Source organism: Quercus suber, unplaced genomic scaffold, assembly GCF_002906115.3.
Source record: "Quercus suber isolate HL8 unplaced genomic scaffold, Cork oak 2.0 scaffold_32, whole genome shotgun sequence".
Classification (NCBI taxonomy): Eukaryota; Viridiplantae; Streptophyta; class Magnoliopsida; order Fagales; family Fagaceae; genus Quercus; species Quercus suber.
The window spans coordinates 1,393,015-1,405,817 of NW_027069497.1; the positions used below are offsets into that span (position 1 = coordinate 1,393,015).

The 12,803-nt window shown below is 35.0% G+C and overlaps 1 protein-coding gene across 7 annotated transcripts; it reads left to right on the forward strand.

Moving 5' to 3' along the window:
• Nucleotides 1-1,078: 1,078 nt before the first annotated feature.
• LOC111993420 (receptor-like protein EIX2) lies at nt 1,079-6,758 on the forward strand. Of its 7 annotated transcripts, none has more exons than XM_065770503.1 (3): nt 1,079-3,866; nt 3,993-4,952; nt 5,428-5,623. In XM_065770503.1, exons 1-2 carry the CDS (start codon nt 3,653-3,655, stop codon nt 4,919-4,921), a joined length of 1,143 nt encoding a protein of 380 aa, XP_065626575.1. In that variant the 5' UTR covers nt 1,079-3,652; the 3' UTR covers nt 4,922-4,952; nt 5,428-5,623. The 7 variants fall into 7 exon arrangements, with proteins under 7 accessions (XP_065626575.1, XP_023881023.2, XP_065626574.1 ...); XM_065770502.1 differs by having other exon boundaries at nt 1,093-4,499; nt 4,587-4,952; XM_065770504.1 differs by having other exon boundaries at nt 1,110-2,685; nt 4,428-4,952.
• Nucleotides 6,759-12,803: the final 6,045 nt, after the last annotated feature.

The following is a 12,803-nucleotide window of genomic DNA, read 5'->3' on the forward strand; positions in this document are numbered from 1 at the left end:
AAAGAAGTCTACAAGTCAAAGTCTTGAACACTTCGATACAACGAAAACTACAATTGAGTGATAAACCCTAAAAGGGGATATATAAAAAGTAAAAACTGCAATCAGCCCCGCAGAAATTAATTCAGAACGTAACCACTGAAAAGAGACATACTGGGTCCAATTATTTTTCTTGAGAAAAGCTGATGAGCTAGGCAAATTGATTTAAAGTCTTCAAAAAAACAAAAGGGTGGAACTGGTATTCCAAAGACTATCTTTTATAAGCATTTAGTTAGCAAACAACCCATGAGGTAAATGATGACTAACAAGTCCTAACCGCCTAAGGATCCATTTGGTTGAAGGGGTGGAAAAGTGGAATGATGAAAAATTGTGGGAGGATGGAAAAGTGAGAGGATAGAAAATATTTAGTTTTCCCTCTTGTGTGTTTGATTGAAAGGGTGGAAAAGTAAAAGGGTGGAAAACTTTTTTATTTGGTTGGAGAGAAAAAGAGAAAGATGGAAAATATAATTTATATAAATTGACTATTATACCTTTATTACATAATAGGTAATAAATAGATTTATTTGTACTCATTAAATAATATAAAATTTACCACATTATATATATATATATAAATTTATGTTATTATTTTTATTATTATAATGTAAAAATTACAATAATGTACAACTTGATCAGGTCACGTTGAAAAAAAAAAAAATTTATGTTATTATTTTTATTATTATAATGTAAAAATTACAATAATGTACAACTTGATCAGGTCACGCTGAAAAAAAAAAAAAAAGTTGAGAGAAGAGAACTTGAACTGCTGGATGTTGGTGTGTTGTGAAGGTAAGATGAGAAGAGACAAAAGTGATAAAAGCAACCACATCAGTCTGTCTAAAAAATTCCGTATATTTTACACAAAAAATTTATTAATTCTATTTTACACCATTATTTTTACAAAATACCCACATTAATTTATTTATTATACACATTTTTTTATTAAAATAATATTTCTCTTCCTTTTTCTATTATTTCCCAATTACCCCTCACCTAACCCTTCCTCCTTTTTCTGATTCATAATAACACTCCCCCCACCTAACCCATCCTCCTTTTTCTGATTCATAATGACACTCCCCTCTTATCTCTGTATCTCCACCTCTCTTTGTTCTCCTTCTTTCTTTTTTTTTTTTTTTTTAGAATCTTTTTCTTTCCTCTTCCTCTTTTACAATTTGAGTTTTATGCTTTTATTATAGATGAAATTTCAGGTTGGGCTTGATTAAGGGCAGTGATTTTGGGTGGTGAAATTTCTTCTCCGGTTTGGGTTTTTCTTCCTCTTCTTCAGCATCTTCTTCTTTCTTTCTTCTTCTTCTCCTTCTTCTTTTTTCAATTTTGGTTTGATTATTTATATGAATCTGTATATGGGTTTGATGAATTTGGATCTAGATTTAGAACGATTTTGTGGTGTGTCTGTGATGATTTTCAGTGGTTTGTTTTGATTTTGAGTTGGGTTTTCTAATTGCTTTTCCGTTGATTTTGGGTTAATTTTCTGTGCTAAGTTGTGGTGTTTGTTGGTGTTGCTTGGTTGGGTGGTTATTTTCTGCCGCGCTGGGTTGTTTCAGACATTAGGAGAGGGCATTTTTGTAAAAGTGCTGTGAGAGCACTTTTTCTCCAGCCTTTTCCTCCCGATTTGGGAGGATGAATTTTGTGGGCCCGGGAGAGAAAATTTTCTCCCGGGTTTTCCTTCCTCCCCGTTTTCCTCCTTTTGCTAAATAGTAGAAAACACTGTTTTCCACCCTATTTTCCTCTCTATGTTTTCCATCCCTCCTAAATTCACCCCAACCAAACACAGTGTAAAAGTTTAGTACGTACACAACTTAAATCAGTAGATATACTATGAGTACCTTATTTGTCATCCTAGCACGTTGTAGTATTATACTATTGATTCTGTATAAATGCTAAGTACCCAAAAGAGGCAACAAGTCAAAAATCAAAAATATGATACAAAATGAAAAATCATCACACGGTTATGTGTAAGACGGTTTGGAGTCAACAAGTCAAAGTATTCATAAAAAATATGACTAAATATATATATATATATATATATATTCTCAAAACAATACAAATATTATCAGTAGCCATTGGCCTCCGATTGCATCACCACTATTCACACTCAGCTTTTCTTCCTCCAAACTTTCCTCTTGAACCCGAATCCCTTCCTTTGTTATTGCTTTGTCATGGGTGCCTCTTTTGTTGCTCATGTGCTTTTTTTGCTATGCTTCTTTGCTACAACCTTTAGCTTCTTCCTCAAAGCAGAGTCAAATGTCTCTTGCAATGAAAAAGACAAACAAGCACTTCTAAACTTCAAACAAGGTCTCAGTGATCCTTTTGGAGTGCTCTCATCTTGGTCTGACCAAGAAGATTGCTCTACATGGGACGAAGTTGTCTATGACAACAAAACTGGCCAAGTCACTAAGCTCCACCTCAATTATTGGGGGTTTGGTGGTGAGATTAGTGGTTCGTTGCTCCAATTAGAACATTTGAATTACTTGGATTTGAGTGGCAATGACTTTAATCGTACCCCTATCCCAACTTTTCTTGGTTCAATGGCTAGTCTGACACATCTTGACCTCCGTTGGTCTAACTTCTCTGGACACATTCCACATCAGCTTGGGCACCTTTCAAACCTTCGTTATCTGGATCTTGCAGGTAATTATTATCTATATGTAGATAACTTTCATTGGATGTCTAATCTCTCTTCCATTCAATACCTTGACTTAAGCAATTCCAGACATCAATCAGAAGTTGGTTGGCTTCAAATAATGAGTACGTTCCCATCTCTTTCGACGCTATTTGTGTCAGATTGTGAACTTGTTAATCTGAATCCACCTCTTGGATTTATTAATTTCACATCTCTTCAATACCTTGATCTTTCCGGTAATCTTTTCAGTCATGAGATACCTAATTGGTTCTCTAATCTCACTACAAGCCTCTTGCATCTTGACCTGAGCGGCAATTCTCTAAGAGGCGAGATACCACCGAGCATTTTCAATTCACAAAAATTAGAATCTTTATACCTGGATTCCAATAAGCTAATTGGAAAAATTCCAGAGTCGTTAGGCCAGCCTAAACATCTAACATATCTGCATATGTATGGTAATTCTTTTAGTGGTCCAATCCTTCTTCCATTGGGAATTTATCTTATTTGGAAGCATTATGGCTCTTTGATAATCAGTTGAATGGTACCATTCCAAAGACTCTTGGGCTTCTCTCAAATTTAGAGGCTTTATATGTCCAAAATAATTTCTTAACTGGCACAGTAGATGAAGAGCATTTCGCTAAACTCTCAAAATTAGAGCATCTAGATATCTCTCATACATATTTGTTCTTTAACGTGAAATCCAATTGGGTACCTCCTTTTCAACTTACATATATCACAATGAGCTCTTGCAAGATAGGTCCCAACTTTCCAACGTGACTAAAAACACAAAGATTTGTTACAAATTTACACTTGTCCAACATAGAAATTTCAGACAAGGCTCCAGGTTGGTTTTGGAATTGGACTTCAAACATTGTAACAATCGATCTATCTGACAACCAAATAGAAGGGGATGTATCGGAGATTGTGCTGAACTCTTCTTTCATAAATCTAAGATCTAATCATTTCAAAGGTCAAATGCAACAATTGTCAACAAATGTCAAGGAGCTACATATGGCTAACAACTCAATTTTTGGGCCAATTTCCTCTTTCATGTGCCAAAAGAAGAATAGAAAGAATCAATTAATGGTTTTAGATGTATCAAATAATCTCTTAACAGGTGCACTTCCTCACTGCTGGAAGTATTGGCAATCTTTGACCCATCTAGACTTGGGAAGCAATGATATATCGGGTAGAATTCCATACTCCATTGGCTCTTTAGTTGCACTCCAATCACTGCATTTACAAAACAATAGAATCTCAGGAGATATACCTTCATCATTGAAGAAGTGCTCAAATTTGAGTCTTATTGATATAGGTGAGAATCCTTTGTCAGTGGCCATACCACCATGGATTGGAGAAATGACAAGTCTTACGATTCTCCGACTAAGTTCCAATGGATTCAAGGGTCATATACCTCTACAAATATGTCAACTTTCTTCTCTTATAGTATTGGATCTTGCCAATAATAGGCTTTGGGGACACATACCAAATTGCTTGAAAAATATCAGCGCCATGACAATACCTACACCCAGATTGGAAGCTCAATCTCCTTACTTTATTTTGTATCGTGGAACCTATGTTGAGAATCTCAAGTTCGTTCCCAAAGGGGTGGAACTAGAATATGAAGAAAACCTTGGCTTTGTTAAGATCATAGATCTTTCAAGTAATAACTTGTCTGGGCCAATCCCTTCAGAAATTTCAGTTCTTTCCAAATTGTGTTTTTTGAACTTGTCGCGAAATCAATTGATAGGAAAGATACCAGAAAAAATCGGGATCATGAAAAAGTTGGAGTCTATTGATCTCTCACAGAATCATCTATCAGGTGAAATTCCTTTAAACTTGTCTAGTTTGACATTTCTTAGTCACTTGAACTTGTCATACAACAACTTGTCAGGAAAAATTCCATTAGGCACCCAGCTTCAAACTTTTGATGCACTCAGCTACATTGGCAATCCTCAACTTTGTGGTAATCCACTTCCAAGAAACTGCATAATTAGGGAAGAATCTCAAAATAGGACATCAATTGGAAAAACCGAAGAGGACTCTAATAATTACAACTTCTACATTGGTATGGGAGTTGGATTTGCGGTTGGTTTTTGGGCAATTTGTGGAGTTCTCTTCTTCAACTGGAATTGGAGGCATGCTTATTTCAGATTCCTCGATGACATGAAGGATTGGGTTTATGTGACTACTGTGCTAAACGTGAATTGGTTGCTAGAAAAGCTAAGAAGCTGCCACCTTTAGTAAGTGAAAGTCGTCATTACCTAGCTAAGAGGTATTACTTCAAACATAACGCCATTAATATCACGTTAATGTTGTAGACTTGTAGTCACCAACTTTGAACATGTAATTTAATTCACAGCTAAATGTTGTAGCCATTTGGATTTTGATTCACAAATACTGCATATGAACTCTGTCTAAATTTGCAGCTAGCTCATTGGCTCTGAAATAATTTATTTATAAATTTTTTAGCATAAATAGTGGGAAATCTATGAATAGTGGTTTTATGTTGAGCATAATTTTTTTTTCTCATTTATATACATCATAACTTTGTACCTCACATCACATGCTGTAAGGCTTTGATTTTATAGGGAAATTTTCAAATATAATAAATAGAAAATCAAAGTTGGGCTGGGCATAACTAGAATTCTTAGAATTTCAATATTGCACAATTCGAATTGAAGTTAAGCTTAAAGTGTAGGTGGTGATTGACTATGATGTATGATTTGTGGTCCTTGTTTATATTTCAGGGAGTGGTACAGGTTCATGCTCTTCAAGATGAATCGTTGGCAAAGATATTGTACTAGATCCTATTTCCTGGTTTTATCATGAAATTTATACTGAATAAAATGTTGTGGACTATGAATCCTACGCATGAAGTGTAAGAACTATTTATCTGTAGCATAGTGTTTGCATTTATAAGTTGATATTGATTTACTTCCATAAGTTTTATCAGTAATCAATCAATTTTTAGCGTTAAAATAAAATTAAAAAATAAGATAAAAAAGGATCTCATTTCTCTTTCTATAACTTTTATATGATCAAGGATAAAATGCATTGATATCCCTTTGCACTCACACTGCTAAAAAAATTTTATCCCCCATTTCTTTTTATATATGTGTTGATACCTATTTTGGTGACACATTTTCTATAAGCCCAATGCAAGTTAAGAGCAATTTATTTTTAGGCTCAATTCATGTATTTTATCTCATTTTATTCTCTTTTGCATGACCCAAGCTCATGCACCTTCGAGGGATTTGAGGGAGTGTGGTTTGGTTAGTATGGGTAGACTTTTTAAGACTTTTTGCATGAGTCTAGAACATAGGTTGTGCTATGCAAGCTATGACCCAATGCTCATGGAAAAGATCACATGTCCAAAGTTTTCACCCAAATAAAGACTTGTAGTTACTGCTATATGTGTGGCTGAAACCTTCAAACGTTTCCTTTTTAAGATTTTGGACCAAGCTAGCTTTTTGGCTAACTTTGGCTACACAATGACTAAATGTTGTAGCCATTTGGATTTTGATTCACAAATACTGCATATGAACTCTGTCTAAACTTGCAGCTAGCTCATTGGTTCTGGAATAATTTATTTATAAATTTTTTAGCATAAATAGTGGGAAATCTATGAATAGTGGTTTTATGTTGAGCATAATTTTTTTTCTCATTTATATACATCATGACTTCGTACCTCACATCACATGCTGTAAGGCTTTGATTTTATAGGGAAATTTTCAAATATAATAAATAGAAAAATCAAAGTTGGGCTGGGCATAACTAGAATTCTTAGAATTTCAATATTGCACAATTCGAATTGAAGTTAAGCTTAAGGTGTAGGTGGTGATTGACTATGATGTATGATTTGTGGTCCTTGTTTATATTTCAGGGAGTGGTACAGGTTCATGCTCTTCCAGATGAATCGTTGACAAAGATATTGTACTAGATCCTATTTCCTGGTTTTATCATGAAATTTACATTGAATAAATGTTGTGGACTATGAATCCTGCACATGAAGTGTAAGAACTATTTATCTGTAGCATAGTGTTTGCATTTATAAGTTGATATTGATTTACTTCCATAAGTTTTATCAATAATCAATCAATTTTCAGCGTTAAAATAAAATTAAAAAATAAGATAAAAAAGGATCTCATTTCTCTTTCTATAACTTCTATATGATTAAGGATAAAATGCATTGATATCCCTTTGCACTCACACCGCTAAAAAAAAATTTATCCCTCATTTCTTTTTATATATGTGTTGATACCTATTTTGGTGACACATTTTCTATAAGCCCAATGCAAGTTAAGAGCAATTATTTTTAGGCTCAATTCATGTATTTTATCTCATTTTATTCTCTTTTGCATGACCCAAGCTCGTGCACCTTCGAGGGATTTGAGGGAGTGTGGTTTGGTTAGTATGGGTAGACTTTTTAAGACTTTTTGCATGAGTCTAGAACATAGGTTGTGCTATGCAAGCTATGACCCAATGCTCATGGAAAAGATCACATGTCCAAAGTTTTCACCCAAATAAAGATTTGTAGTTACTGCTATATGTGTGGCTGAAACCTTCAAACGTTTCCTTTTTAAGATTTTGAACCAAGCTAGCTTTTTGGCTAACTTTGGCTACACAATGTCAGGCATGACCAGCTTCCCAAGAGCAGAAAAGGGCTAGGGAAGGGCACCCAATCTGATTTGGCAAAGACTTCCCTTAATAATGCTAAAAGCAAGCCAATCTTTTTCCAAACACAAGAAAAATGAACCATAACAGAGCTTCCAAAGCTTGATATAAAACCCCCTATTCAAATTCCAAGGAACTAACCACCTTTTACCTACAAAACCATAACTTAGAGTAAAAGCCCATACACCAACATCATAGGAGCCATATTCACATTCAAATCTTAAGACTGAAAATAATGGCACAAACAAGTCTTTCCTCTCTCCCTCACTACTTTTCTTAAATTCTCCTTCTTGCTATATGTAAAGAAAAGTTTCAGATTTATGTGTTTCACATGTTTTGCCATTTTTCTATTGTCCAGCACCTTAAGCTCATTCTTGTAATGCACCAATAGTCTCTATTTAACAAAAATTGGAATTGATTTCCCCATCTTATTGCATTTTCTAAGAACCTAAGGAGATTTTTAGGCTCCTTTCTTTATTTTTGGCCTATTCAAAAATCTTCCTTGACAATACAAAATAGCATAATTCATTCATTGAAACTTTTCATATTACATCAATACTATTCACCACCTGGACCACCTCCCTCAGAAAGGTTCTCATCCTACCACACCATCTATTCTTACAGTGTTCTCTAGGCAGATTTTGCTACAAAAAATAATAATTGGAATTGTGACATGTCAATTTGTAAATTCCATATGGTAAAATCTGTAGTAACCTTAACATTACTCACTATATTAAGATTCCATCCTCATTGATAACATTAAGCTAGGAATAAAAATCCATTGTACCACTTTGGAGCATTTGTAATTGAAGTTGAAATTCCTCAAATTTTCATTTATATCCTAATCTATATATATATATAATAGGTGAAACTGAGAGAAAATCCAATTAGATTTCAATTGAATTCTCAATTTTGCGCCACGTGTTTTTTTTTTGGTCAAGTGAGTTAATTAGATTCTCAATTTTGCACCATGTGTCCTATCTAAATTTTTAAAATTTTTGTGCCAAAATAAATAATACATTAACACCTAATAAAAAAACCAAGAAAACCACAAAAATAACATAAACAAGAACATTTCACCTGGACACTTCTATGTAGACTCTCAAACTCCTCTCTCTCTCTCTCTCTCTCTCTCTCTCTCTCTCTCTCTCTCTCTTAAATGTTTCTCTAAATATAATCTCAACAACCTGGACACTTCTATGTAGACTCTCAAACTCCTCTCTCTCTCTCTCTCTCTCTCTCTCTCTCTCTCTCTCTCTCTCTTAAATGTTTCTCTAAATATAATCTCAACCCCTAACCACCTGCTACCATTAGCAAACAATTATTAATAACAAACCGGCAACCCCCCCATGCACAACAAACATGATTGGGTGTATAGGAATGACAACAAAGCTACACATCTTAGCAAGATGCCTTTCAGTCTTTGTCAAACTCTTTTCCAAGTTATTTTGGTGAAGGGATTGGTCCCTTAGGAAATGTTGTCTTGGCATGACTAATTATATTTTACGTTTATTATTCTAAATGTTAATTTCAATTTGTTTTTTAATTCATAATCAATAAGCAAAAAATTTGTGTATATATATATATATATAATTGTGATTGTTTTAAAATGTACCATGCATATGCATGGGGTTAAATACTAGTTTGTCTTAATGTTTAATCATTTTCAATTAAATAATAGAGTTATTTTTGAATATATAAAAAAAAGTGAGAAATGTTACGTTCACAAAATTTTCACAAAAAATCTTAGGTGATAAGCTATTATTTGTGGGCCAAAAAGTAATTTCAAAGATGGACCCATATTAAAATTAATAACAACTTACCACCTAGAATTTATTTTGAAATTATTGAGAAAATTTTGTAGACGTAGCATTAGTCAACATTATATAGCCTTCTTTATAAAGAGAACTAGGGTTAAAATTTCCCCTTGCAAACTTGTAATAATTATTAAAAAAAAAAAAAATTGAGAAAGTAGTTGTTTAGAAGATTTAAAAAAACTGGATAGATAGTTGAATCTAGGTATCTGATCATTCAATTGCCTGATCAGTTTGCTAGTAAAGAATTAGAGTGTAAGTTTAATAAAGAATTCAAATCACATTCTAATTGCATTCAAATTTTGTGTCAAGTATCTCTCTTACGTAAAACAACTTCTTACCCATTTAAAAGTTTAAAACTACTTCTACCTAGGACTATGCATGGATTGAGTTAGATTAAGTTGGAGCTCTACCCACTACTCGCTTGACCATGTCGAGTTGGGGAGGAAGTAACCAGCCACTAACTACAAAGAAATAGACACTCAACCGTCCAATATTCCAAGGGTGGCGGTTGGGTGTGTCAAAACTCAAAACTGGCTAGGATCTAGCCAAAACCGATGAGGATGGGTAGTGATAGTTGTTGATTTGACCAAAACATGTGCGAAAGGCAATGACGATCATATATATGGCTAGAATGAGAAACAAAAGGCAACAACACTCATGTATGGCTATATCGAGTCAACAAAGCAATAAGAGATAGCATTCCCAGTCTGGAGCCGCCACCCCTGTTTTGCAAACATTGCCAAATTAAATTGCTTCAGTTACTTAAAGCCCATACCTCCACAAGCCTTCGGAGCACAAAATTTCTCCCAACTAATCCATGCCATTTTCCGTTCCTCCTTACACTGCCCCCACCAAAAATTCCTAATAATACTTGTCATCTCATTACAAAGAGAATCAGGAATTTTAAAGCAACTCATAATATACGTCGGGATGGCTTGGGCCATTGCTTTTATCAGTACTTCTTTCCCAGCTTTAGACAATAGTTTTTCCTTCCAACCTGCTAGCTTTTTAGCCAGTTTTGTCTTCACTTCCTTAAAAGTATTCTTCTTATTTCTTCCCACAAGCGATGGAAGACCCAGGTATTTCTCATGCTGCCGAATCACTTGAGCACCAAACCTCACTTTTATCTCTTCTTGGATCTCTTTTGCTATGTTAGGGCTGAAAAACAAAAAAGTTTTTGCACGATTCAGCTATTGGCCAGAAGCTTGCTCATACGTACACAGTACATTCTGAAGGGCTTCACATTCCTCGATAGTGGCAATGCAAAAAATTAAACTATTATTTGCAAAAAATAAATGAGAAAGACAAGGTCCACCCTACACACAGATACACCTTCCAACAAACCATTAACTGCAACCTTTTTAATTAATGAAGACAGAGCTTCTGCACAAATCAAAAATAAATATGTGGAAAGTGGATCACCTTGGCGTAGTCCTCTGGAAGGAATAATATGGCCAGTAGGTTTACCATTGACATGAACAGCATAAGTGACGGAAGTAATGCACTACATCATTAAGCTTCTCCATCTTGAGTGAAACCCCAACTTCTCCATTATCTTATCTAAGCATGCCCATTCCACCTTGTCATAGGCCTTGCTCATGTCAAGCTTGAGAGCAATCTCTCCTGTAGCCCCTGATTTCTTCAAATTAATCCGGTGCATTGCCTCAAAGGCCACTAAAACATTATCAATAATCAACCTACCATTCACAAAAGCACTCTAGGTATCACTGATAATAGCTGGGAGGATTGTTTTGAGTCTGTTGGCTAAAGTTTTAGATGCCAGTTTGTAAATAACATTACAGAGACAGGTGTCATATTATGATTGGCGGGCAATAGTGGTGAGATGATTATTTATGCATTTCTCTTAAGATTTTCTAGTCCTACCCATCAAAAAGAGTGATACGAGTGTTAAGTTCAAGAGATAACTTAATCTTATTCATCACGAACAAGAGCCACAAAACTTACTTACTTAGTTGTGCATAGAGATGCTCATCTAAGTTACAAATGATACAAAGTTTAGAAACTTTGTTTCAATGGCCATCCAAGGTACACAAGTACCAAAGTACACAAAACACACACTATTTTTGTATTTTTCTGATTTTTTTTTTAAAAATTTTTATTTTTAATTTAAAAACAAAAATAAATAAAACTAAAAGAAAACACACAAAAACATGTTAAACAAAGCAAAGTATAAAACCAGACTGACTCAAAAAAAATAAATGCAAAACACATAAGTAATGCAACAAATAAAAACGAGAAGATAGAAGAAAGTGATGAAATCACTTAGAGTCCTTTTTCTTCTACACCTTGGAAGAACCTTTCCTTTGATTGAATCCTTGAACCAACAGTGAAGGGGAAGAATTGAAACCGTTCAAATTCGAAAGGAACATGAGGGCTTTGAGAAGATCACCAAGAGGAGCAAGAGAGGATTGAAGCTGATTCTAGCTTTCAGATGCGATCACGTTGTTGCTCCGTTGAGTGGCTAGCCACTTATAGCAATTTGGTTGAGTATGACCGATGGCTCCACAATGATGACAAAGATGCTACTTCTTCTGTTTAGGCTTTTGAGAGTTAGCCTTCTTAGCCCTAGCGTTTTTAATATCTTTCTTATCCTGCTTAAGGGGTGCTCCTAAGATAGATTTACCCTTATCTAAGTTCTCACTAGCTAATTCAATTTTATCATCAGTGTTCTCAATTTTAGTGTTATTAGCAGGAGAAACAAAAACAGTAGCACTAGTAGAAGCAATATGAGAGGAAAAAATACCATACCCTAAACCTGTTCGATGTGAAGCAGATTTCTGAATGCTGAGCATCTCATCATGCTTTGCACTTAAAGTCCTCTCCAGTTGAGCTCTGACTTGAAACAGCTCCGCTTCAAGCTTCTTGGTTTTCTCAGCCAAGAAATTGTTCTCAAACCTCAGTGCAGCAATCATTTGATTAGCCTTATCAAACTTTGTGGACAACTCTTCACGATCAAGTTCCACATCACTTAGCTTCTTTGTGACTAGCCTATACAGTTTCTCATGCTTCTCAGATAGCTTGTATAGTTTCTCATAGGTTGAATGGATATCATCTTGATCATCCATCTTCTCACACTTAAAATCCACCAATTCTTCTTCTTCTTCTTCCACGTCTTCAACAATCCTTTCAGTAGAATTGACTGTGGTAGTGAAGATATTCAAGATTCTGTCATCTTCATCGTCGAAATCATCCTCAGGCTCAGTGTCACTCAAAGTTACAGCAAGTGCTTTACTCTTCCCAATGCTCTTGAGATATGTAGGACATCCAAAACACTTTGGTCCTGCAGGAACAGTGTACTGACCGCCATCCTTAGCATCCTTTTTCACTTTGTCTTACCCCTTAGACTGAAAAGAACTGGATTGTCTACGGTCCTTATCGAAGCTCCTTCCATTAGCATTCTTCATAAATTTCTTGAACTGCCTTGTAATGTAGGACTTCATCTTGGAATCTTCATCATCGGAAGACTCATCTGTGTCACTGCTCTTTGCCTTCAAGGTCATACTCCTGCCTTTACCTGACTTGCCAATTCTGGTCAGCCCTAGCTCATAGGTCTGCAGGTTTCCAACCAACTCGGTCAAAGGAATCTTATCGATATCCTTTGATTCTTCTAT